General features: G+C 44.8%; 1 protein-coding gene across 3 annotated transcripts in view; it reads right to left on the bottom strand.

Annotated features, from left to right (window-relative positions):
* TRPC4AP (transient receptor potential cation channel subfamily C member 4 associated protein) overlaps positions 1-24,990 on the bottom strand; it is a 78,544-nt gene that overhangs the window by 1,728 nt on the left and 51,826 nt on the right. For 2 of the 3 annotated variants that reach the window (XM_014787515.2, XM_004430489.2), the window contains exons 9-17: positions 15,620-15,786; positions 10,694-10,825; positions 8,892-8,950; positions 5,964-6,065; positions 4,704-4,787; positions 3,281-3,371; positions 1,838-1,978; positions 1,215-1,323; positions 500-612 (exon numbers count right to left, since the gene is read on the bottom strand). In XM_014787515.2, the coding sequence (XP_014643001.1) occupies positions 500-612; positions 1,215-1,323; positions 1,838-1,978; positions 3,281-3,371; positions 4,704-4,787; positions 5,964-6,065; positions 8,892-8,950; positions 10,694-10,825; positions 15,620-15,786 (998 nt within the window). The remainder of the gene's footprint in view (positions 1-499; positions 613-1,214; positions 1,324-1,837; positions 1,979-3,280; positions 3,372-4,703; positions 4,788-5,963; positions 6,066-8,891; positions 8,951-10,693; positions 10,826-15,619; positions 15,787-24,990) is intronic. The other variant, XM_004430491.2, reaches the window with a different exon arrangement.

Here is a 24,990-nt window from a genome sequence, read left to right as displayed (position 1 = left end):
CTCAGTCTGTTTTGTTCACTGGGTGCATGCCCAGCCCAGGGCCTCGCCTCAATAAACATTTGCTAGATGAAGGAATAAAAGAACCACCTCTGAGAGCTATGGTATTACCCCCATTTTAGAAAAGAGGGCTGTGAAGCTTGGAGAAGGGACAACTGCAGTTATTTACTTAAGGGGGTGGGAGTCAACATCAGGTCCAACTCCAAAGCCTGCCCAGCAGGAGGGGCATGGAGAGCACTGGACTGGGAATCAGAACTCAGTGTCAATCCCAACTCTGTCCTGACCTGTCTGTGACCTCAGAGACTTGCTCCCTCCTCAGGCTGCATCTGTAAAATGGGGCACTGATCCCTTATCAGAAAAAATCCTCAAAATAGTTGAGAGGGTTTCCTAGGAACCAAGAGATGGGTCTCCGGAGAGGGAGAGGATCAACTCTGTTGGGCTCTGGGATGAGGGAACCTGTTTCTAGTCTCCCTTCCCTGTTGTATGTCCGCAGGGCTCTCACCTGGGTCAGCGTCTGCACGTGGATGATGTTAATGAGGCGGAAGAGGAAGGACATCTGCGTGGGCACCTGGGATATGTAGGCAAGCAGGCGGCACTCGGATAGGACCTCAGCAACTGGGGACAGAGAGGAAAAGAGAGGCAGAGGTGTGAACAGCAGGATCGGAAGCTGGTTGGTGGCTCTGGCCCAGAGGCCTGCCACCAGGCTTCTAGTCAAGTCTCCCTTGGGTTCTGACTCAGAAGCTGGGAGCTCCCACTGTCAAAACAACTACAGAAAAGGTTGACTGCAGTAGGAACAAATCTCCAGCCATTCTGCCACCCCGGCTCAGCCTGCCTTCTCCGAGCTCCCACCAGTTCACCACCTTTTCCTTCAGTCCCGCCCAGGGACCACCTCTCCCCCAGGCTTCACCACCCGGGTTCCTCTCATCCAGGCAACTCCAGGCCAGTAGAAGAAGGGTGTTTGTTTTTTGTATTTTGCTGGCAACAATGGTTTTTTACCTTTATTAAAATGTACCTGCTCATTAAAGGAAGCACGGATGACAGAGAAAAGTAAAAGCAGCAAAGAAAATCCCCTGGAGAGCCACCACCTTGACCCCAGCCACGTGGGCATTTGGGGCAGCTACTTCCAGCCATTTTTGTCTCTTTGCTAAAGGCTGGGTGTTTGACACCAGTGTGGCAACAATGGATGGATTCGCCTTGGCATTATGGCTTTTTCTTACCTTTCATGTCCACCTGGTTTTCAAATCGGTCCAGTGACAGAGTGACACAGCGCACCAGCATGTTGGAGTCCACGAGTGAGCTGTTGATCTGCTTCAGGAACACCTGGAACTGCAGCAGAGACCAAGCTCAGACGGGAGGTGGTAGGCTCCTGGCTGGAGACGGCCATGGCCCAGAGTGGCCAGTCCCTGCAAGTGCACTGATCTACCCCGACCGAGCTGTTTCCAACAGGAAGACCAAGGCTCAGACAAGCTGGATGACCTGCCCTTACCACCCACTAATACGCAGCCCTAGCAAGACCTCAACCCAGATCTTCCAACACCATGCTCAGTGTTTTTTTGCACCGAAGGGTGCCAGACTCCTCTCATTTTTACTTCAACTAGTCTGAGCTGTGTTTCTGTCACACACACACCCGGTGAACCTAACACACCAGGCCCAGTCCTGCCCTTCTGGGGCTCTTCATGGCACCCACTACACAGCTAATGAATGTTTGCTGAAGACTGCCCACTGAATCCCCAGTAATTCTCCAATTTAAAACCAGCACCTGAAGACTGGCAAGGTCCAGGGCTCCAGGATAACTTCTGGACAGTGCAGCAAACCCTATGGAGCCCTGCCTTAGTCTTACCTTTGCATCAGTGTTGATGTATTTATTGAATCTCTTGAATGCATCAACGTTGAACTTCATCAGCTCCCCCAGGAGGTCAAAGTAACTCTGGAGCACATCCCTCGATTTGCACTCACTATCCACAATGCAGTACAGGATGTGCTGGGGGTGGGAGAGGACAGGGTGAAGGCAGGAGGGCGGCTGAGCCCTGGGGCCAACAAGCAGATGTGGCTGCTGCCCATAGGCTACATTCATCTAAGCTGCCCCCTCCTGCCTTCCACCGGGGCCTGGAATGTAGCTCATACCATGTGACATTTGCCTCAAGCAAGCATCCGGTCAATGGAACCTGCTACCCTCTCTAGATTCTCATCTGAGGATGCTGGTGGCTCCAACGGCAGGGCCAGGCCTGACACACCTCACCAGGAGGTGGGGGCAGGGTGGAGTATGTAACCACGACCTCTCGCTTGCCTCTGACCTGCTTTGTGGTTACCAAGATGGCCAGGGCTCTCCAGCTCGCAGGCGAGGGGGGCTGTCTCCAGATGTAACATCAGCCACTGCCCAAGAACTGAGGCCGTTTAAGTAAATAAGCACAGGGTTTAAGGGCGTGGGACACATGTTAACTGCATGGTTTGTCTTTATGTTTATGAATGAAAAAATCTACACTAAAACCAATGAATTTTTATCAAGAACATAAAGCCAATTAAAGTCTTTGATAACGTTTTCTATGATAGTTAAATTGTTTCCATTTTTCACTTTCCTGAAGTTACATTGATTTGAATCATTTCTTTTCCCTATGATTTTACAATTCATAGGTCAGTTTCTTGTTTGCACTGTTTTTTTTGAAGCAATTATAGCTTTGGTCATTTTGTTCCCCCACTTCTGTAAATTCCGCTATTTCTGAAGGCCACTTTTTTTTTTGGTGAGGAACATCAGCCCTGAGCTAACATCCAATGCCAATCCTCCTCTTTTTGCCGAGGAAGATTGGCTCTGGGCTAACATCTGTGCCCATCTTCCTCTACTTTATATGGGACGCCGCCACAGCATGGCCTGACAAGTGGTGCGTCGGTGAGCGCCCGGGATCCGAACACGCGAACCCCAGGCCGCCAAAGCAGAGTGTGCGCACTTAACTGCTGCGCCACCGGGCCCACCCTGAAGGCCGTTTTTTAATAAAGGGAAATTAACTTTTAGTCAGCGGCAAAATATCCTCAAGGTTAAAAGGCTTTGCTGCGTAACTCTACAGACTCCTACACTCCTCCACGGCCACCCTCTAGGTCCCTCCGCACCCGCGGGGGAACCCAGAGTTGGAAATTCAGGGGAAACACCAGGGCAATCTGCATTGGCATTTTAAAACAAAGAGATCTGGTCTGCTTCTGACCAGGTGTCTAGGTCTCAGGACAGGAAAACAATGCATGGGGCTGCGGGAAGAATGGGACACCCAACACCCTGGCTCCTCCAGGCCGTTACCTCCAGAAGGCCTCGCTTCAGCAGGAACATCTGGTCAGCATAGGAGGTGGTCCCTCGGAGGAAACTCTCCACAGCTCGGGCTTGCCAAAACCTGCGACCCAAATGTTGACCCCTGGCCCAGGTGGCTAGGACTGCCCTCTTCTGGCCCATGTTCCATTCACCCACGTTTGCTGCCTTTTCTATTCAACAGACGCTTACTGAACATCAGCCAGGCATCAGGCCTCGTGTTAGGCACTGGGGACACAGCAAGTCCCCCTCCTCACGGAGCTGACAGCTCAGTGGGGAATAATCCTCTATTTGGTTCTGTCTGGAAGAAGTTGTGTCTCGAAGAAGGTGGCATCTAGGATCAAAGGGCTGGCCCTGGTGAGACACATGTGAAAATGTACTCTAGGCTTTGCCCCTTCATAACAGGAGGATATGAAGAGAGGGGCCAGGAATGCATGAAGGAACCTGATGGACGTGTGTGGACGGGCCACTGAGTTCACTTCTGATGAGCTGTCCTAAAGAGGTGGCTGATGTTGACTGAGTGGGCCCAGAGGGCAGAGGTGGGAGTCATGAGTGGGGGCAGTCTGCACAAGGCAGGCTGAATTGCCATGGGCACATTTGGGCACAGAGCTTACTGACAGCTCATACCTGGCCCTGAGAGAATGCCTCCCTTACCCGCTACTCCTGTTCACACTTCAAGACTCATTTTAGATGAGCTTAAGGAACTCTGAGAAGCCCTCCCTGTCCATGCCCACCCCACCAGCCCCCGGCTGGGAAAGGGGCGTTCCTTTGCTCCTACAGCTCCCGGGGCAGGTCCTGGCTCCATTCCTTTTCATACTGCATTGAAACAGGTTTCTTTTCATGCTTGTTTCCCGCAACCCAGGAACTCCACATGGGCAGCGACTAGATCTCCTATTTTTCTTCTACCTGTCTAGCGCCAGCACAGAGTAGGTGCTTGCGGAATGCTTGTTCAATTCTTGAAATACGCTGTTGGCACAGCAGAAGCTCCTACATACCTGCTGAGTCAACAAAAGGGGAGACAGTAGCCAAACCCCTTGCCCCCCAGTAACCAGACATCCAGGGTGGGAGTTGGTGACTAAAGGAGATTTCTTTCTTGTGTGTGTGGGCAAGACTGGCTCTGAGCTAACACCTGTTGCCAATCTTCCTCTTTTTGCTTGAGGAAGAGTGGCCCTGAGCTAACATCTGTGCCCATGTTCCTTTATTTTTGTACGTGGGACGCCACCATAGCATGGCTTGATGAGCGGTCTAGGTTCACAGCCGGGATCTGAACCTGCGACCCCAGGCCACTGAAGCGGAGCATGCCTAACTGAACCACTGTGCCACCAGGACAGCCCCTAAAGGAGGTATTTCTAACCACTTGAGAAACAGTTGGCTGCTGGGCCCCTCCAGATCAGCAAGTGCCTGTCCCCAGACCCACCTGAAAGATGACTCAGCTGGCTCCTTCTTCATGACCTGTAACAGACGAGTTAACAAGCCCCTCTTCCCATCACACACCAAACTCCTGAAATAAAACAGACAGGGACACTGGTGGCAGATATGAGAGGCTAACAGGGGCCAAGTTCCACCTGGCCTAAGGGCTGTTATCTTGGGGTCCTGGGGCTGGGTCTGTCTGCTGGCTTAGGTGGGTAAAAAAACGTGGGGACATTTCCAAGCCTGCAGGATGTCTTCCTGTTCTACCTGGGTCCGGAGCACCCCAAAGACTCCTACATCTTAGAACTGAATAGCTAAGTGCATTCACACCATATCTCAGGCTAGCTTTCCCTTCTCAGACCCACTGGCAAGTGATCAGAGGCCAGAAACGCATCTGGAGTCAGACAAGGCTCAGAACTGTTGAAGGGAGGGCTGTTTACACCAAAAGTGAGTTTGAAACACCAAGACAGAGTCTACCAAATAGGGCGAAGTCTGTGCTAACAAGGTGAAGGAGGGAGTACCCCGGGCCCCAGGTTCAGCTCCAGCTGGCCTTGGACAAGCACCCATGCCTCTGGGCCTCAGCTTCCTGGTCTAGATGAGGAAATGACTCAGGCTGCGTCACGGGGGAGAGAGGGCCAAGCAGGCAGGGGTTCTGGGCCCTTAAACTCCCTCTTCAAATAAAACAGCTCTACTTTCATCCACTACAGACATTGGGGTAGGTTTTCACTACAGATGTTAGGACATGATTTCACTTGAACAAAGAGTTCTGCTGCCTTTAAAAAAAAACCAAAAAAACACCCTGGGGAATTATGACTCTTGCTGCCAGATATAGTCGTCACTGCCCTGACCCCCATGGGCCTGTGACCTCCCTGCCCTTCTCCCGAAGGTGAGGCAAGCATAACCCAGCTAACGGGACTTGGCAGAGGGCAAGAAAGGAGCATGTCAGCAAAGGTGAATGTACAAGGGAGGGGCAGGGCACATATGACCTTTGGCAGGTGCCCTCTCCGAGCCCCTGCTCCCCCACTTGTGAAGTGGCGGTGATGATGGCACTTCCCTCTTAAGACTGCTGTGGGGCTCCAATGAGATAATGTAGGTGACGTGAGGATAGTGCCTGACACACAGGAGCCCTCAGGACCTTGTAGCTACACACAAGTGAGAAAGGACAAGTACACACACCTGCGTGCACCCACTGCACCCATAGGTGAGCCCTGGGCATGCAGGCAGCAAGGTGGGCTGTGGGCCAAAGCTGCATCATGTCCACACTCACCTGTCAGTGTTGAGGACCGCTTCCACCTCGGGGATGTTGGCCTTGAGAGAGATGGCACTGAGTTCGTTCAGCTCCTGGTTGTTGAGCAACAGGTATTTGTTCCTGAAATAAATGGTTTGGAGGGGCTAAAGGGCAAGAACCAGGACTGCCGGGTCAGCACTGGGCTAGTTCCCTGCCCATTCCTGTGGAAGGAACCTGAGAATCCCCCAGGGACCCTTCCCCATCACTGCTTACCCTAGAGCCAGCATTCTGCAGGAGGGCACAAGGGCTCTTGGGCGACAGGCCTCAACCTCCACCCTATGCCTGCCACAGTCACCAAAAGCCCCTTCCCTGAGCATCTCCAGACCTTTCTTTTGCCACTGAACATTTCTTGATTTCTTGATTTCTCAAAGGCACTTTCAACTCAATGATGTCCAAACCAAACTCATCATTTTACTTTTCAAACCTGATCCTATTCCAGCATTCCCACCAGGAGGCCTGAGTTGGCTGTGACACTCTCTCCTTCATCTTTCACGTCCAAGCCTGTCATCACCTGAGTCATGTGGACAGAATCAACTTCCCAAATGGTCTCCCCGCAGGAACTGATTCCATACACAGCACTCAGAGTGATCTTCAGACCACGGGAATCTGATCATGTCACTCCCCTGTTAAAAACAGTTTTTTTTTTTTTTTTTTTTTTTTGCTGAGGAAGATTAGCCCTGTGCTAACATCTGTGCCAATCTTCCTCCACTTTGTATGTGGGACACCGCCACAGTATGGCTGCTGAGTGGAGTAGGTCCAAGCCCAGGATCCGAACCCATGAACTCAGGCTGCTGAAGCGGAGCATGCGGAACTTGAATCACTCAGCCACGGGGCCAGGCCCAACACTCCCAGTTTTGTAACGCTTCAGAATATAAAATCCAAGCCAGTGGACATGACCCACAGGCCCTGCGGCCAGGCCACCAACCACCTTTGCAGCCTCACCCTGAGCCAAGCCCCCCTCACTCGCATCATTGGCTACAGTGGCCTTCCTGAGCACACCGTGCTCCCTCCTACAGGGGCCTCTGCATACACCATGGCTTCTAGCTAGAACACACACCCTCTCACTCTTCCCTTTCATCACAATTTACTGCTTCAGACACTTCAGGTCTCTGCTGACAAGTTACTTCTGCAGGGAAGAGCTCCTGACCGCTCGCTAGCCAGGTCAGGACCACTATCAAATGATCTCTCACAGAACCAGGCTCTTTTCCTCCCCAATACTATCTCCATTTGTCACTATACATTCAATGGTGTAATTCTCTGATTAATGTCCCTCTCCCTGCCAGAACTGTACCCTTCATGAGAACTGGGTTCATGGCTGATTTTATTCATCACTGTCTCCCCAGAGCCTTGCACAGTGCCTGGCACGTGTAAGTGCTCAGATTTCAGAGTCTGATGAAAGCTAGGGACCCACTTCCTCAGGGAAAAAAGTACACATCCTGAACACACTGGTGTGTTTTTTTTGTTTTTTTTTTTTGTGAGGAAGATCAGCCCTGAGCTAACATCCATGCTAATCCTCTTCTTTTTTTTTGGCTGAGGAGGATGGGCTCTGAGCTAACATCTGTTGCCAATCCTCCTCCTTTTTTTCTCCCCAAAGCCCCAGTAGATAGTTGTACGTCATAGTTGCACATCCTTCTAGTTGCTGTATGTGGGATGCGGCCTCAGCATGGCTGGAGAAGCAGTGCGTCGGTGCACACCTGGATCTGAACCCTGGCTGCCAGCAGCGGAGCGCGCGCACTTAACCGCTAAGCCACGGGGCCGGCCCCCACATTGGTGCTTTTCAGAGAGTTCACATACTTCCTGGAGTTTAAGGCCTTCAGACAGAGAACCTCTCAAAGACATGGTCAACACGATCAGTATGATTCAGATGCAAGTTGCAAAGTCAAGGCCCCTGGGGCCACATTTGTCCTCAGGCATGTTCTGTTAGTTTAAATTCTTTTGAAACATTGTATAAGCTAACATTTATTTATTTATTTATTTATTTATTTTTTAAAGATTTTATTTATTTATTTTTCCCCCAAAGCCCCAGCAGACAGTTGTCTGTCATAGCTGCACATCCTTCTAGCCGCCGCATGTGGGACGCGGCCCCAGCATGGCCAGAGGAGCGGTGCGTCGGTGCGCACCCGGGATCCGAACCCGGGCCGCCGGCAGCACAGCACGCGCACTTAACCGCCAAGCCACGGGGCCGGCCCTAAGCTAACATTTAACAATCAGGACTTTTCACATAAATCTTAATTTCTGGCTTCCTTGGGGGAAAAACCCAGAAGCCATGCAACAGTGGGCCCAGTTTCTGGTACACCAACAGTTGGCAAAAGCTGAGCAGTGCCTGCCTGTATGTTCCAGCTCACCAAGGTCCCCACCACACTGCCTCCCAAATGCCAAGGTCAAGGGTCAGCTGCCATTCACCCCTCCCCTGTTCTGTTTTCCTCATAGCAGAGAATCATTCTCCTACCCATTCTCTATCAAAGGCTGAAAAATAAAAATTGAGAGGGCAGAATGTGTTCAAGAAAAATGGAAGAGAGCACATCTCCTTGTGCAGGTAAAGCATATTCCATCTCAATAAGCAAATACTCAGTCCACTTTGCCCATCTGAGGTTCCTTCTGGCCCCCGTGAATAGCCAAACTGTCTGCTCCTGGTTCAGAGGGGCAGACTGTTCAGAGATGTATTGACTCCAAGGGTATTAAGGGGCCAAGAACCTCCGGACTCACTTCCTAGGGTGGCTGTGAGGGCTAAGGGAAAGCTCAGCATAGTGCCCAGCATAAAGGAAGGGCAGCCACACACAGTAACACTGAGGTAACAGCAGCTCTCATGGTTCCCAGGTCCTCCTCCTGAGCTGACGCCAGCGATGGGACAAAGACAGGAGAGAAGACAGTGCAACAACTCTCCTTCCAGGGACAGCTTGTACTTACTCGTGGTGGTCGCTGAAACTCTGGAGAAGCCTCAAAAACTGTATCTTCAAGGTGATGTCCTAAAATACATGTGCATCCTTGATGTTAAAACCATAGTCACAATGTTCCAAAAGAACACAAAATGCTCTGCTAAGAGCCTGGGCATGTCATTTTGCTTCTCTGAGCCTCTGTCCTCATGTACAATGAGGACTTTTCTTTAGTCAGAAAACCCTGTTGACTTCCACATCTGGCCAACAGCAGATTAAGCTAATGTGGACTCGTCCTGCTACAGTCACACCAACGTACTGGATAAAAAATAACTGAAATTCTTTTAAATGTGAGGCTAAGTTCATAAGAAAAAAACGAAAATCCATAGGAATCAGAAATGAAAAAGCACCAAGTTCCGAGCAACGAGCACAAAAGCTGAAGGTCGGCAGCTTCAGACGGGGTGGAGAAGTGAAAACGAGACTTATTCACACCAGGGCTTGGGTTTTAGTGCCCTGCAGGGACCAGACAGAACCTTGGGCCCGTGCAAAGCCTGGGGAGCCTACACATTTGGTTAAAAAACGGTTAGAAAAACCCCACCAACCAGCCCAGAGAGCTGGCAAAGAAGCCTGTCTCTGCCAGTGTGCTGCTGGTGGTAGAGGGGAGCCCCAAGGAGGAGAAGGACCCTGGGCTCACATTGCCAGAGCAGTAGGGCCAAGACCCTCAGCATGAAAACTTGCCCTGGGACACTCTAGCCCCCGAAGTACCTGGCAAACAAAAGCAAAGCGATGTGAAGAAACACTTCAAGGGCCCAGGCTCCACAGGTACTCAGGGAAAACAAGCCTCCCGAAGGTCACCTCTCCATAAACATTACAAAACACGAGGCAACACTCCACCCCAAGTTGAGTCTGAAGACTCAAATACAAGTATTAGTACCCCATGAGCAATCCAAAAAAGACCATAAAAAAGTATGTTAAAGAGATAAAATGCAACAGAAAAACAAAACATTAACATAATGACTAAAGACCAAGTAGTTTTTGACAAAGAGCCAGACAGAATGCCTAGAAATGCGGAATATATTCACTTGAAATTAAAAACTCAAATGAACGGGCTGAAAGGCAAATGTGACAGACCAAAAAGAAACACAGTAACCTGGAAGATAAGGCACTGAGGAAAGTCCTCAGAAGGTAGAGCAGAGACCAGGGAGGACCCACGGCACTGGGCCCTGAGCCTCCGCGTGGCCCATGAGGCCAGCAGGCAAAGGAAGGTGATCTTCCTTCTGCAAGAAACAGAGGCTCAGAGATTCAGTGACTTGTTCAAGCCCTCCCAACAAGCCGAGTGGCACAACAGGCCTCCTGACTCCCAGCTCAGTGCTCTCTCTAAGGCCCGGTGACAGAAACCAGGTAGAGGTGAGCCTTTGACCCCATAAAAAAAGCAAGCATCCTAAAGCCCTTTCTGGATGCAGACTATGGGCAGTGCGTGGTTCTAGAAGGCAAAACTAGTATCAGTGGGTATATATTACAATGGGGTAGAGCACAGAATGAGGAAAAACTTGCTGGTAGGTAATGGAGTGGCCCTGCTTGGGGGGAAGTGAGCTCCCCATCCCGGAGGTGTACAAGGGGAAGCTGGCTGGAGGACCTCAAACGGGATTTCTGCACAGGTAGAGGGGTGGGTCAGATCCTTCCCCAAGGCAGCTTCCAATTACGGGATTATAGAGGCTATGACTTTCAGTTTTTGCTCTACTCTCAAAGAAGGAGATTTCAAAGGGTCAACAGCAGGTCTTGAAACAACTACTCCTGGCAAGTAAAGCCCATCTGTTGCTGGGATCCCTTGCTCACCGGGCTACAGTCACAGTTCTGGTTGTGACCGTGGAGGACAAGGGCAGATGCTGAATGCTTCCTCCAAATCAGCTTGTCAAACAAATTATTGAGCCCGGGGATCAGCTTGAACTCTGCGATCATTCTGTGAACCTGGATGGGGCACAAAGGCAAAAACATTAAGACAAATGTGCTGCAAAGATCTATCAAAGCCTCATGCTCAGCACGTACAATAACAACCTTTAGGACGAAGACAGCAACAGTCAGTAGGGATTGTTGAGTTTAAAGAAAACATCCACACTTATTCTGCTCCTCACCACCACTCCCATTATGTACAAATATACTTTTAAACTCTGCTCATTAATCCTCACAACAATCCTAGGAGTCACACTGAACAGCAGGTCCTCTTTTAAGAACATGAGTTTTGGAATCAGATAGCCCTGGTTTGACTCTCAGCTCCACCACGTACGAACTTTGCAATCTTAAAATCCTTAACCTTTCTAGCTCATTCCCTAAAAATGAAACCCTAAAGATCCTAGAAAAATCTATGTGAAGATTTTTTTTAAAAAATTATCAAACAGTGAGAAAGACTTTCTAAAGTGTTATACTAAACCTAGAAGCTAAAAGGGAAGATTGTTGAATTCAACCACATAAACCTTTTAAAATTCTCCATGGCAAAACTCACAATAAGCAAAATCACAAGTCAAATATGACAAATGGAGAACATATTGGCAATCTCACGTCACAGGCAAAAAGCTAATTTCCTCTATAAGGAATCCTACGAATCTCTTAAAAAGACCAACCCTACAGAAAAAATGGGCAAAAGATATAGACAAGACAGAGACAGGAAAATATAAAAGGTTCTTTGATATATGGAAAGTGCTCAGCCTCACTTATAATACTGAGAGAAATTCAGATCACACCCAATTTTTCAGTTTTTCAAACTGGCAAAGAAGGAGAAGTTTTATAATAGTGTGTTGATGAGCTGGGCCTTCGGGCACACTCATTCTGCTGGTGGGAGGTCATATTGGTACTACTTGTAGAAGGAGGACAGTTTGGCAATATCTCTAAAAATCACAAATGCATATTCCTTTTGACCAGCAATTCTACATTTAGGCATTTATTCTCAGACAGATCCATATAAATACTAAATGATATACATACAAAGTTACTCATGGCAGCATTATCTGTAATACCAAAAAAATAGATATAACCGGGCTGGCCCCATGGCTTAGCGGTTGAGTGTGCGCACTCCGTTGCTGGCAGCCCGGGTTCGGATCCCGGGCGCGCGCCGACGCACCGCTTCTCCGGCCATGCTGAGGCCGAGTCCCACATGCAGCTGCTGGAAGGATGTACAGCTATGACATGCAACTATCTACTGGGGCTTTGGGGGAAAAAAATAAATAAAATTATTAAAAATAGATATAACATATACTTCCATCAATGGATTAGTTGCATAAAATATGGTGCATTCATTCAATGGGACATAAGGCACCAGTAAAAAAGAATCAAGGTCTTTTCATGTAGTGAACCGAACACTCACTAGGATATAATATTAAGAAAGCAAGTGTATATATGCTATATTACTAATTGTGTTAAAAAAACAAGAGGAATATACTTGCTTTTACAAGCATAAAATGTCTCTAGAAGGATACATTAATAACTGTTAAAATTAGATGCTTCATGGAAGAACCAGAATGTTCAGGATCAGATGGGTGAAAGGCTTCATTGATACTTATTTATACCTTTTAATATAGAGCTATGTGAATTATTTATCTAGTAAAAAATGATTTTTTTACATAACATAAAACAAAGCTATTACTACCTCTTCTCAGGGCTGTTGTAAGGACCAAGTCAGAAAATATATGTAAAGTCCTGAGCACAGCACCAGTGCTTATTAACTCCCATTTTACAAGGGGAAAGAGAAGTTCAGCAGGACCGACTTGGGCAAGGCAGTGGTGGAAATGTCACCCTAACTCAGGTGTTCTGACCCTAAAGCCTGCCCCCTTCCAGCCCACCACAGGCATACATTTATCTCAGGAGACTAGAATTTGACAAAACTGTGACTCTGGGCAATGTTCTTCTTTGAGCCTGAGTCCCCTGATGGAAAATGAGGGATAATGAAGCTGTTGAAAGGACTCAATGAGGTAATGTGGAGGAAGCACAGCGCCTGACTTACAGAAACCACTGGAAAAAAAGTGACCGCTGTATTGATTATTTTCATTAGCACCAGAGGCACGGAACTTATGACATTTGTGGAGCGTTTCCAGTCTAGTGATTTCAATTTTGCCAAGACTGGTCACAGAACTTGGCCAAAATGCACGCTAATAAGGCCACTTCAAGGAGAAGCTTTCTGTGAGGCCCAGCCAGGGAAACCCTCCCCCTTGCTACCTCAGTCTAGGCAGGTCTGCGAATCCATGTCCCCACAGTGCCTGGCACACAGCAGGAACTCAGTAAATGCAGACTGTGCAAATCAGGACGTGCCAGCATAACACTGGTTCTCAGTTGGGCAGGATTCTGAGGCCGTCCAGTGTCCCTCCCAAGGAAGCAGCGGCTATAATCACTGTTTAACTAAAGAACACAATGACTTGTAGCAACTTGGTTAACAGGAAGGTTCAGGGAGCAGGGAACTGTCGTGAGGGGACAAAAAGAAGAACCAGGGCAGCAGAGTTTAAATCTTGGCTCTACCGATGCTTGGAGACTGAGAGCACAGCCCTTTTTGTACCTTAGTTTTCTCAAGCACCAAGTGAGGGGAGACGGGGGTCACCACCTATTGTATAACTTACCAAATACCCAAAAATTCAAATATGAATAACCGTGAAAGTGCCTCAAAAAAGTAAAAATACTCAACACGTGTAAGATACCACAACTATTATTTATTATAACAAATATATACCACATTGAAGGAAGGAGCCCCAACGCTGTGGACATCAGGGTGTGATCTCATCCAGTGTCCTGGTTTTAAACACCAATCATATGCTGACGACCCCCAAAGTTATATCTCCAGCCCTGACCTCTCCCCTAATTCCAGGTGCAAGTAATCCAAGTGCCAATTCTAACAGACACCTCGACCCTAACTTGTTCAAACTGAACTCCTCACCTTCCTCCCTAAGCCTTCCCCTCCATTCCTTACTGGCCAGTCTTAAGCATCTCAATAAATCGCAAATCCATGCCCCCACCTGCTCAGGCCAAAAACCTTGGAAGGAGTTAAGGAAGTTATCCTTAACTCCTCTCTTATGCCCCATCCAAACTATCAGCAAATCCTACCTCTTCTACCTGCAAATATATCCAGAATGCAAGCACTTCTCACCACTCCCACCACCAACATGCTGGTCCTAGCCACTATCATCTCTTTCACACAGCAGCCAGAGGGATGACTCCCCATTTCACTCAGAGTAAAAGGTCCTTCAAATGGCCCATAAAAGCCTGATGGGATCTGGCTCCCTGCAACCCTTCAGCCCTCCTCTCCTTCCTGCTTGTTCCAGTCCATCCCCCCAGCTGCCTTACTGTTCCACCAACCCACCAGGCACACTCTCACCTCAGGAGTTTGCTCCCTCTACCTGGTAGGTTGTCTCAGGGATGGGCATGCCTGACTCCCTCACTTTCTTCAGGACACTGCCATGCCAGATGTCATCTTTTCAGTGAGTCTTTTCCCTGGCTACTCTATCTAAAATTGCTCCTCACTTGTAAAATAGGGATAATTGCACCTATCTCACACAGAGCTCTTGTGAGAGTCCAGTGTCTCACTCCAACAGGTGCTTAAGGACCGCTGAGCTCCTAACACCCCCTCTCCTTAATTATCCTCTCCCCTCATGCCTAGTTCCAGGAGAGGGCTACTTCTCGTCTATCTTGAATAGGAGTGCTGCATACTTCTAAAGCCCTCCTTCTCCTTTTGTAGGTTATGGGCCCTTGCCCCTCCCTCCTGGAACTGCTTCAAGGCTCAGGGAACTCCAGCACACCTGGAGGCCCCCTGTAGCTGCCTAGTTTTCAAAACTTGACATAGATCTGGGCTCTGGCCCACCACCCTAGGCCCCCATTAGATTGGCAACTCCTCCAGTGCATCTACAGGGCAGTCATCTTGCCAGACACTGACCCTCTGTTCTTCACATTAACAAGGTCAGGTAGGGGCCAGCCCAGTGGCATAGTGGTTAAGTTCATGTGCTCTGCATCGGTGGCTCAGGGTTCGCAGGTTCGGATCCCAGGCACAGACCTATGCAACTGCTTATCAAGCCATGCTGTGGCAGGCGTCCCACATACAAAGTAGATGAAGATGGGCATGATGTTAGCCCAGGGCCGACTGTCCTCAGCAAAAAGAGGAGGATTGGCGACAGAAGTTACCTCAGGGCTAATCTTCCTCACCAAAAAAAAAAAAAAAAAGAAAGAAAAGAAAAGAAAACAGTTGGGGCTGGCCCTGTGGCTGAGTGGTTAAAGTTCTACATGCTCTGCTTTAGTGGCCTGGGTTTGGATCCTGGGTGCAGAACTACCCTGCTCCTCAGTCATGCTGTGGAGGCATCCCACATACAAAAAACAGAGGAAGATTGGCACAGGTGTTAATTCAGGGCTAATCTTCCTCAAAGCCAAAAAAAAAAAAAAAAAAGAGGAATACTGGCAACAGATGTTAGCCCAGGGTGAATCTACCTCACCAATAAATAAATAAATAAACAAATAACAAGGTCAGGTAACATACCTAAGCTCCCCACTCCTGCCCTGGGCACCAATGCTATGCCTAGAAATGATGCCCACAGCAAGGTACAGTGGAAAGACTACAAGCTCTGGAATCAGACTGGTTTCCTGATGTGTAAAACAGGGATAAGGAAAACAACCCCTGCGCTTGCAGGGCTAGAGAGACAGCCATTCTGAGAGGCGGCCTAATGGAATACACCAAAAGCACCCAGGAAGCATTTGCTCCGGACTATCCCTGTTCTGAGACATGGGGGAGGGGCCCACCTGGTTTCGCTGACGCCCCATCAGCAGCACGCAGAGGACATAGAGCACTTCCAGTTTGTACATGATCTCATGCATAATCTTCATTGACTGAGGCAGCTGGGTCCTTGTTGAAGTGTGAGGCAGGCCATTCTCCTCAGAAGCCCCTGGAGGAGGGAACACAATGGAGGCTGAGACAGCCACCAGGAGAAAGGGTTGAGTCACTTCTTGTGAGGAAACATGTTTCTCCCCCTCAAACCTGCTCTGAACAGACTTGAGGTAACAGAGCCATTAGACTGGGCCCTAAGCCCGTGACAGAGTCTTTGAAAGCCACAAAACTCCCTTCAGGCCCTCAGGGGCCAGGCAAACTTAGAAAGTTAGAAAAACTGACTCCGCACATCAGAAGGAAAAAAAAAATTCTTTAACTACATATGGTGATAGATGTTAACTAGACTTACTGTTAACTAGACTTACTAGATTCAATATTTACACAAATATTGAATCATTATGTTGTACATCTGGAACTAATATAATGTTGTATGTCAATTATACCTCAGTAAAAAAAAGTTTTATTCTTTCTCATCAACTTTAAAAATATTCTAACACAGCACATGCAATAACATGATCCAGTCCTTCTCCCCATATTGTTTTCTCCTGCTACCATCAGACCTCACCCCCCACCCCACCCCACCCCAGAAAGTGCCCAGATATCTAGCAGAAATTGTGTCCAACACTCTTTAGGTCACAAAGGACTCTGAGTACTTGGTCCCTCTGCCTAGATTCCAGGAGAAGGCACTGCTGAAAGACTGAGAGGGATCCTTTCTGAAGATGTTTTCCCCCGTTTTTCAAAGAAGACCCATCTAAAGTTTTCTAAGGTTCAACTTTCTAAGGTAGGCTGGGCATCACGATTGCTATTAGTGATACAGATGAACATATCTACTGGCAGATTTTCATTTTACCCAATTTCATTAGTAACAACAGCAGCTGCTAAGTAACATTTATGAGACACTTGATATGTGCCAGGCATCGTGTTTTGGGCTTTAGGTAAACCATTTTATTATTGTACTACCACGTTAAAAAAGTTACAGTGAGGCAGGTGGGCCACAGTGCAGCATACTGCTGGGAAGGTGGCAGAGCAAAGTGATGAAGACTGAGGGCTCTGGAATTATAACTAGCCGGCTGTGTGACACTGGGCAAGTCACCTCCTCACTAGGCCTTAGGCTGCTCTGTATAATGGGAGTAACAGTAGTAGTAGAGTAGATGGCCAGGGTGACTGTGAGGAGTGAATGAGAACACAAGAAAAGCCCAGTACCTGATTTTTGAGAAGTCTCACTCTTAGGTCCTTATTATTTTAAAAGGGCACTGGTCAGAGTCAGGAGACCTCAGGAGTTACTTCCCCTTAGTTTTCCCCATTTTTAAGGTAAAAGGATGAATCAGTAACTACTAAGGTCCTTTCTAGCTCCTATTGGAATTATTGCCCTAGAGGCCTTTTGCAAAGGCCAGAAAAACTACCTGGTACAGAGCAGTGGTTATCAAATCTATTTAGGCAGGGTGCTTGCAGAGGTCATGGTGATATCATGACATAAGAACCTAACTTACCCCACCCTACAGACTTGGAACTATTTTTTCCAGCCATGTTATGTCACTAATATAAAATCACAACCCTGGAAGGAGTCCAGCTGCTGAATGAACCATGACTGAGAGGCACCGTGGCAGTTGTTAAGAGTACAGGCTCTGGAGCCAGACTGCTGGGTCTGAACCCCAGCTCTACCATTCGCTAGCTGGGTGGCCTTGGGTAAATTTGCTGATGTTGCTATGCTTCAGTATCCATTCTCATCTGTAAAATAGGAATAACGGCAATAGTACCTATCTCTTACCCATGTTACAAAGATTAAAGGATTTAATATATTGAAAAGTGCTTAAAATAATGACTGGCACATGTAAGCAACATGTAAGTATATGTTAAATAGAAGTAAAAAACTAATGCTGTGTTTTTCTGCCAATGCTTGCTTGCTACTTGTTTTCTTCTTAGTTTGCAAGCTCTTAATGAAACTAAAGTGGCACTGGGCAAAGACTTAAGAAAAATTTACTGGAGAAAATCTAATTGAGAAAATTCTACCTCAAAAAACATATACTTTCCTGTACGTTGGGAGAAAAATCATAATTACTCAATTTCCATGTTGGGATTCCTTGGCCCAGCTTCCAGAACAATTTAAGAGTCAACTGATTTGTGGAGAGAATCTGAAGAGCTATCATGTAGAATCCTGCCTCTGCTGCACACTTGCTGTGTGGCATCGAGGGCCTCGGCGTCCTCATCACCTAGCTCAGGGGGTTCTGGGGGCCACTGCAGGAGAGATTGTCTATAGAAGAAGCAGGTGCAGGGTATGGCACACAAGCCCTCCTCAGTACAAACATCTATGGAGAAAGAGAGATACAGGCAGCTCGGACTCTTCCCCAAGTCACTGCCAATTTTGGTGCCTGGTTTGCACAGGCCTGACAAGAAACTCTGGGATAAATATTTTCAAGAAACACAGTTCTCAAAGCAATAGCCAGAGGTTAGCAACAAGGTAATTCCCAAGGAGGAGGATGGGAAAACTAGTTTAAGAGGTCTGCTCTTCCCTCCAAAACTCTTCAGTTCCCAGAACTGATTAAAGTGGTCACCACCCTCCATATGTCTGTACCGCACTCTGGGACATACTCATTCGTTTTTTTAAAAAAATAGCTTTGAGCTGTAATTCACATATCATACAATTCACCCATTTAAAGTGTACAATTCAATGCTTCTTAGTATATTCACAGAGTTGTGCAGTCACCATCACAATTAATTTTATAGCATTTTCATCACTCCAAAAAGAAATCCTGTACTCATTAGCAGCCACTCGCCATTTCCCACCAAACTCCTCAGTCTAGGCATCCACTAAATGGCTTTCTGTCTCTCCGGAATTGTGTATTCAGGACATTTCATATAAACGGAATCATACAATATGTGGTCTTTTGTGTCTGGCTTCGTTCACTTAGCACAATGTTTTCAAGATTCATCCAGGTTGTAGCGTATAACAGTATTTCATTTGTTAAATTGCTGAATAATATTCTATTGTATGAATATACTACATTCTGTTATCCATTCATCAGATGATAGACACTTGGGTTGTTTCCTCAATAATTATAAATCTGTTGCTATGAACATTCGTGTGTAAGTTTTTGTATAAACATTTTCATTTCTTTGGGATATATACCTAGGAGTGGAATTTCTGGGTCATATGGTAACTCTATGTTTAACTTTTGGGGAACTGTTTGAAAATTGCCAGACTGTTTTCCAAAGTGACTGCACCTTTTTTCACGTCCACCAACAGGGAATGAGGGTTCTGATTTCTCCTCAACCTCGCCGACACTTGTTATCATCTGTCTTTTCAATGATAAACATCATAATGGGTGTGAAGTGGTATCCGATTATGGTTTGGATTTTCATTTCCCTGATGGCTAATGATGTTGAGCATCTTTTCATGTGTTTATTGGCTATTTGTACATCTTCTTTGGAGAAATGTCTATTCAGATCCTTTGCCCATAATTTGAAATGGGTTGTCTTTTTATTATTGACCTGTAGGACGTGTTCTTTATATATTTTAGATTCAAGTCTCTTATTAGATATATGATTTGAAAAAATGTTCTCCCATTCTGTGGGTTGTCCTTTCATTTTCTTTTCTTTTATTTTATTTCCCCAAAGCCCCAGTAGATAGTTGTATGTCATAGTTGCACATCCTTCTAGTTGCTGTATGTGGGACGCGGCCTCATCGTGGCCGGAGAAGTGGTGCATCGATGCCCACCCGGGATCCGAACCCGGGCCGCCAGCAGCGGAGCGCGCACACTTAACCGCTAAGCCACAGGGCCGGCCCGCATTTCATTTTCTTGATGATGTTTTTTGAAGCACAAAAGGTTTTAATTTTAATAAAGTCCAACTCATCTGTTTTTAATTTGGTTGCCTGTGCTTCAGGTATCATCTGAGAAACCAATGCCAAATCCAAGGTCATAAAGATTTACCCCTATGTTTTCTTCTAAGGGTTTTATAGGTTTACTTCTTACGTTTAGGTCTTTGATCCTTTTGCATTCATTTTTATATATGATGTGATGGGGGGTGAGGGGGAGTCCAACTACATTCTTTTGCATGTAGATACCAAATGGTCCCAGCACCATTTGTTGAAAAGACTATTATTTCCCCAATTGAAAGGTCTTGGCACTCTTGTTGCAAATCAATTGACCATGTAAGTGAGAGTTTATTTCTGAACTCTCAATTTATTTCATTGTATGTCTCTCCTTATGCCACCAGCACACTGTCTTAATTACTGCAGCTTTGTAGTAAGTTCTAAAATTAGGAAGTGTGAGTGCTCCAACGTTGTTCTTCTTTTTCAAGATTGTCTCGGCTATTCTGGGTCCCTTGCATTTCCATGTGAATTTTAGGACCAGCAAGTCCATTTCTGTAAAGAAACCAGATGGGATTTTGCGAGATTGTACTGAATCTGTAGACAGATGTGTAGATCAAGATGTGGAGTATTGCTACCTTAACAATACTAAGTCTTCTGATCCATGAACATGAGATGTCTTTACATTTATTTATGTCCTCTTTAATTTCTTTCAATAATAATGATGTTTTATAATTTTCAGAGTACAAGTTTTGCATTTCTTTGTTAAATTTATCCCTCAGTATTTTATTCTTTTTGATGTTCTTATAACTGAAAATGGTTTTCTTAATTTCATTTTTGGTTTGTTCATTGCTGCTGTATAGAAATACAACTGAATTTTGTACATTGATCTTACATCCTGAAACTTTGTTGAACTTGTTTATTAGTGGTTTTTTAATGGATTCCTTAGGTTTTTCTCTATGTAAGATCATGCCATCTGTGTATAGAGATAGTTTTACTTCTTCCTAATCTGGATGCCTTTTATTTCTTTTTCTTGCCTAATTGCCTAGCCAGAATCTCCAGTACAATGTTGAATAGAAGTGGCAGGGGCAGACATCCTTGTCTTGTTCCTAATCTTAGTGAGGGAAGAGCTTTCAGTCTTTGGCATCAAGTATGTTAGCTGTGGGTTTTTTGTAGATGCCCTTTAACAGGTTGAGGAAGTTCCTTTCTATGCCTAGTTGGAATGTTTTTATCATGAAGGGGTATTGGATTTTATCTAATACTTTTCTGCATCTATTGAAACAATCATGTACATTTTCGTCCTTTGTTCCATTGATGTGGTGTATTACATTAATCGATTTTCATATATTGAACCAACCTTGCATAAATCCCACTTAGTCACGTATATATATACTTGGTCAGGTATATAGTCCTTGTATGGTGCTGTATGTGGTCTGCTAGTATTTTGTTGAGGATTTTTGCATCTATATTCATAAGAAATGGTCCTTAGAGTCCTTTTTATCTTTGTAAGGTTGCTTGTAATGTACTCTCTCTTTTGTTCCTAATTTTAGTAATTTGACTCGTCTCTTTTTTGCTTGGTCAATGTATGTAAAGGTTTGTCAGTTTTGTTGATCTTTTCAAATCACCAACTTTTGGTTTTGTGGATTTTCTCTATTGCTTTTCTATTCTCTATTTCATTAATTTGCACTCCAATATTATTCTTTCTTTCCACCTGCTTGCTTTGGAAATATAGTTTCTTCTTTTTTCAATGACATACAGTGAAAGGTTAGGTTAGTGACTTGAGATCTTTTTTAATGTAGGCATTTATAGCTATAAATTTCTAAGCATGCTTTAGCTGATTTCCATAAGTTTGGTATGTTGTGTCTTCATTTTCATTTGTCTCAAAGTATCTCCTCATTTCCTTTGTGATTTTCGTCTTTGAACCACTGGTTATTTAATTTCCACATATTTGTGCATTTCCCAAATTTCTTTCTGCTATTAATTTCTAATATCTCTCTACTGTGACTGGAGTACACAGTTTGTAAAATTTTAACCCTTTTAACTCTACTGAGGATTTTTTATGGCCTAGCATATGGACTATCCTGGAGAACATTCCATGTGCACTAGAGAAGAAGTAAATTCTGCAGTTGTTGAGTAGAATGTTCTATATATATCTGTTAAGTCTAGTTGGTTTACAGTGTTGTTCAAGTCTTCTATTTCCTTGTTGATCTTCTGTATAGTTGTTCTATCTATTATTGAAAGTGGGGTATTTAAGTCTCCAACTATTATTATTGAAATGTTTATTTCTCTCTTCAAATCTGTTAGTTTTTGCTTCATTTATTTCTTTTTGGCTCTGTTGTTAGATGCATATATGTTTATAACTGTTGTACCTTCTTGACAGATTCACCCTTTCATTATTACAAAATGTCCCTTCTTATCTCTGATAGCATTTGTTTTATTTTTATTTATTTATTTATTTTTGTGAGGAAGATTAGCCCTGAGCTAACATCTGTTGCCAATCCTCCTCTTTTTGCTGAGGAAGATTGGCCCTGGGCTAACATCTGTGCCAATCTTCCTCTGCTTTATATGGGACGCTGCCACACCATGGCTTGACAAGTGGAGTGTCTGTCCACACCCACAATCCAAACCTGTGAACCCCGGGCCGCCACAGTGGAGTGCTTCGTGAACTTAACCGCTACGCCACCGGGCTGGCCCTGATAGCATTTGTTTTCAAGTCTCTTTTAGTACAGCCACTCCAGCTTTCTTATGGTTGCTCTTTGCGTGATATATCTTTTCCTACACTTTACTTTCAACCTATTTCTATCTTTGAATAGAGAGTGTGTCTCCTGTATGCAGCATATAATTGGATTTTTTAAAAATCCAATATGACAATCTGTTTTTTGAATGAATTGTGTAACCCATTCACATTTAATGTTATTATTGACATTACTGACAAAGTTGGACTTGCTTTTGCCTTTTTACTTTTTGTCTTCTATATATCTCATGTAGTTTTTAATTCCTCTATTTCTCCTTTAATGCCTTCTTTTGCATTAAGTGAATATTTTCTAGTATAACATTATAATTCCTTTAATGACATTCTCACCATATTTTTAAAGTTACTTTCACAGCAGTTGCTATAGGGCTTGCCATATACATCTTGAGAGAATCTTTCTCAGATTTATACTAACTTAATTCCAGAGCTCCTATATTGCTCTATACCCTCTTCCCCCTTTTTGTGCTATTATTTATGTATACTACATCTACATATGCTAACAACCCAACAATACAACATATTGTACAATACATTGTATATATTGCTATACACTACAATGTTATAATTATTACTTTACATAATTTTATGTCTGTTAAAGAAGCTGAGAAAAGAATGGAGAACAATATTTATAGAGTTTATTTTATTGATCCTCTCATTTACCATTTTGGTTCTCTTCATTGATTCCTGTCGATTTGAGTTACTATCTGGTATAATTTCCTTACTCCTCTAAAACTTTGGCCCCATCCACTTTCTTTGTGTTGTCATTATTAAATATTACATTTCTATATGTTACAGGTTCAACAACATGATTACAAACATACAGCTTTACACAAGTGCTTTTTAAATTAGTTAAGAAAAGGAGAAGAAATATGCATTTATACTGTCTTTTATAATTATATAATTACCTTTACTGATGCTATTTCTTCGTGTGGATTGGAATTAGGTTCTGAGGTCACTTGCTTTCAGCCTGAAGAACTTCCTGTGGTATTTCTCATAAGGCAAGTCTGTTAGCAGTGAATTCTCTAAGTTTTTGTTTATTTAGAAATGTCTTTATTTCACCTTCATTTTTGAAAGAAAGTTTTGCTGGATATAATTCTTGGTTGAGTTTTTTCTTTCAGCACTTTGACTATGTCATCCTGCTGCCCTCTGGCTTCTATTATTTCTGATAAGAAGTCAGCTATTAATCTTACTGGAACACTCTTGAACATGGTAAGTTGTTTTTCTCTTGATACTTTCAAGATTTTCTCTTTGTCTTTCAGCACTTTTATTATAATGTGTCTGGGTGTAAATTTCTGAGTCTATACTACTTGCAGTACTTTGAGCTTCTCAGATGTGTACATTAATGCTTTTCATCAAACTTCAACTTCAGGGAAGTCTTCAGCCATTATTTCTTTGAATATTTTTCCTACTCCTTTCAGTGAATTTTTCATTCCAGTTATTATACTTTTTAGCTCTAGAACTTTCATTAGATTCTTTTTTAATATCTCCTCTTTACCGATATTTTTGATTTGACCATCATAGCTTCCTTTATAACTTCTTTGGGCATAGTTTCCTTTAGTTCTTTGACTATACTTATAACGGCTGCTTTGAAGTTTCTGTTAAATCTGATATCTGGGGCTCTCTCAAAGGCAACTTCTGTTGTCTGCTTTCTCCCGTGTGTGGGTCATACTTTGTTTCTTTGCATGTGTCATAATTTTTGCTAAAAAACAGACATTTTAGGTAAATACTGTAGCAACTCTGGATACTGACTCCCCTTCCTCTCCTTCAGGGCTTGTTGTTATTTAGTTTATTTGTTTAGTGACTTGGCTAGCCTATTTTAGGAAAGTCTATTTCTCTACGTACTGGTGAGGCCTTTGGTGAGCACCTCAGAGAACGCAGCCATGTGTACGTACACAGTCTCCCTGGATGACAGTGTTTTAACAGGCCTCTCTTTGGCTCTTTACATGATCTCTGTTAACCTTTCTGCCTTATCTGGTATGAAACTCAGCTGTCAGGCTCCACTAATGGCTGGCTGAATGCTCTCCTGTTCTTGACAATGCCTTGAGGCATAAATTGCTCCAAAGTCTGATTCAATTAAATTAGGGCAGGATTAGTTTTTCAGACTGAGGTTGGTTTTGACCTCAGAAGAGCTATTCTTAGCTGTTTCCCTGGTTCTTGCTGGTGAACTACCTGGCCTATAGTTTAGCTTTTTGTGCTCACTTAAGAGCTAACGGCCTCCTTTTATTTGCTTACCACTAAAACCTACGTTGTTTTTGAGAGTGCCCTTAGGATGAACTTCCCTACCTTCTGTTCCTACCTATTATTATCCTCCTGGCAAAATCTCAGTGCCACTACTCTGAGCAGAATTGGTAGTCTCTAGTCTTCTCAGTTTGCCTCTCCCTGCATGGAACTTCTGTCCTACAAGTGAGCTGGGGAATGGCAATAGGGGCCATAGAATTCTTGGGCTGATGGGCCTGGCGTAGAGCTTCTGTACTGTAAGTTTAGTATGGAGGTAGGTGGAGGAAAGGAGCACGTGGCATTATGTGAAATAAGTGAATTAGGTGAAGTCAGACAAAGAAAAACAAATACTGTATATTTCACTTATGGAATCTAAAAAAGCCAAACTCAGAGAAACAGAGTAGAGTGGTGGTTACCAGGGGTTAGGGTGGGGAAAATGGAGAAATAATTAGTCAAAGGGTACAAACTTTCAGTTATAAGATTAACAAGTTCTGGAGATCGAACGTACA

The sequence above is a fragment of the Ceratotherium simum genome, chromosome 21 (assembly GCF_057802395.1).
Source record: "Ceratotherium simum simum isolate JZ-2026a chromosome 21, ASM5780239v1, whole genome shotgun sequence".
Classification (NCBI taxonomy): domain Eukaryota; kingdom Metazoa; phylum Chordata; class Mammalia; order Perissodactyla; family Rhinocerotidae; genus Ceratotherium; species Ceratotherium simum.
The sequence above is the reverse complement of the archived record's forward strand: the minus strand, read 5'-3'. Positions and strand labels throughout refer to the sequence as shown.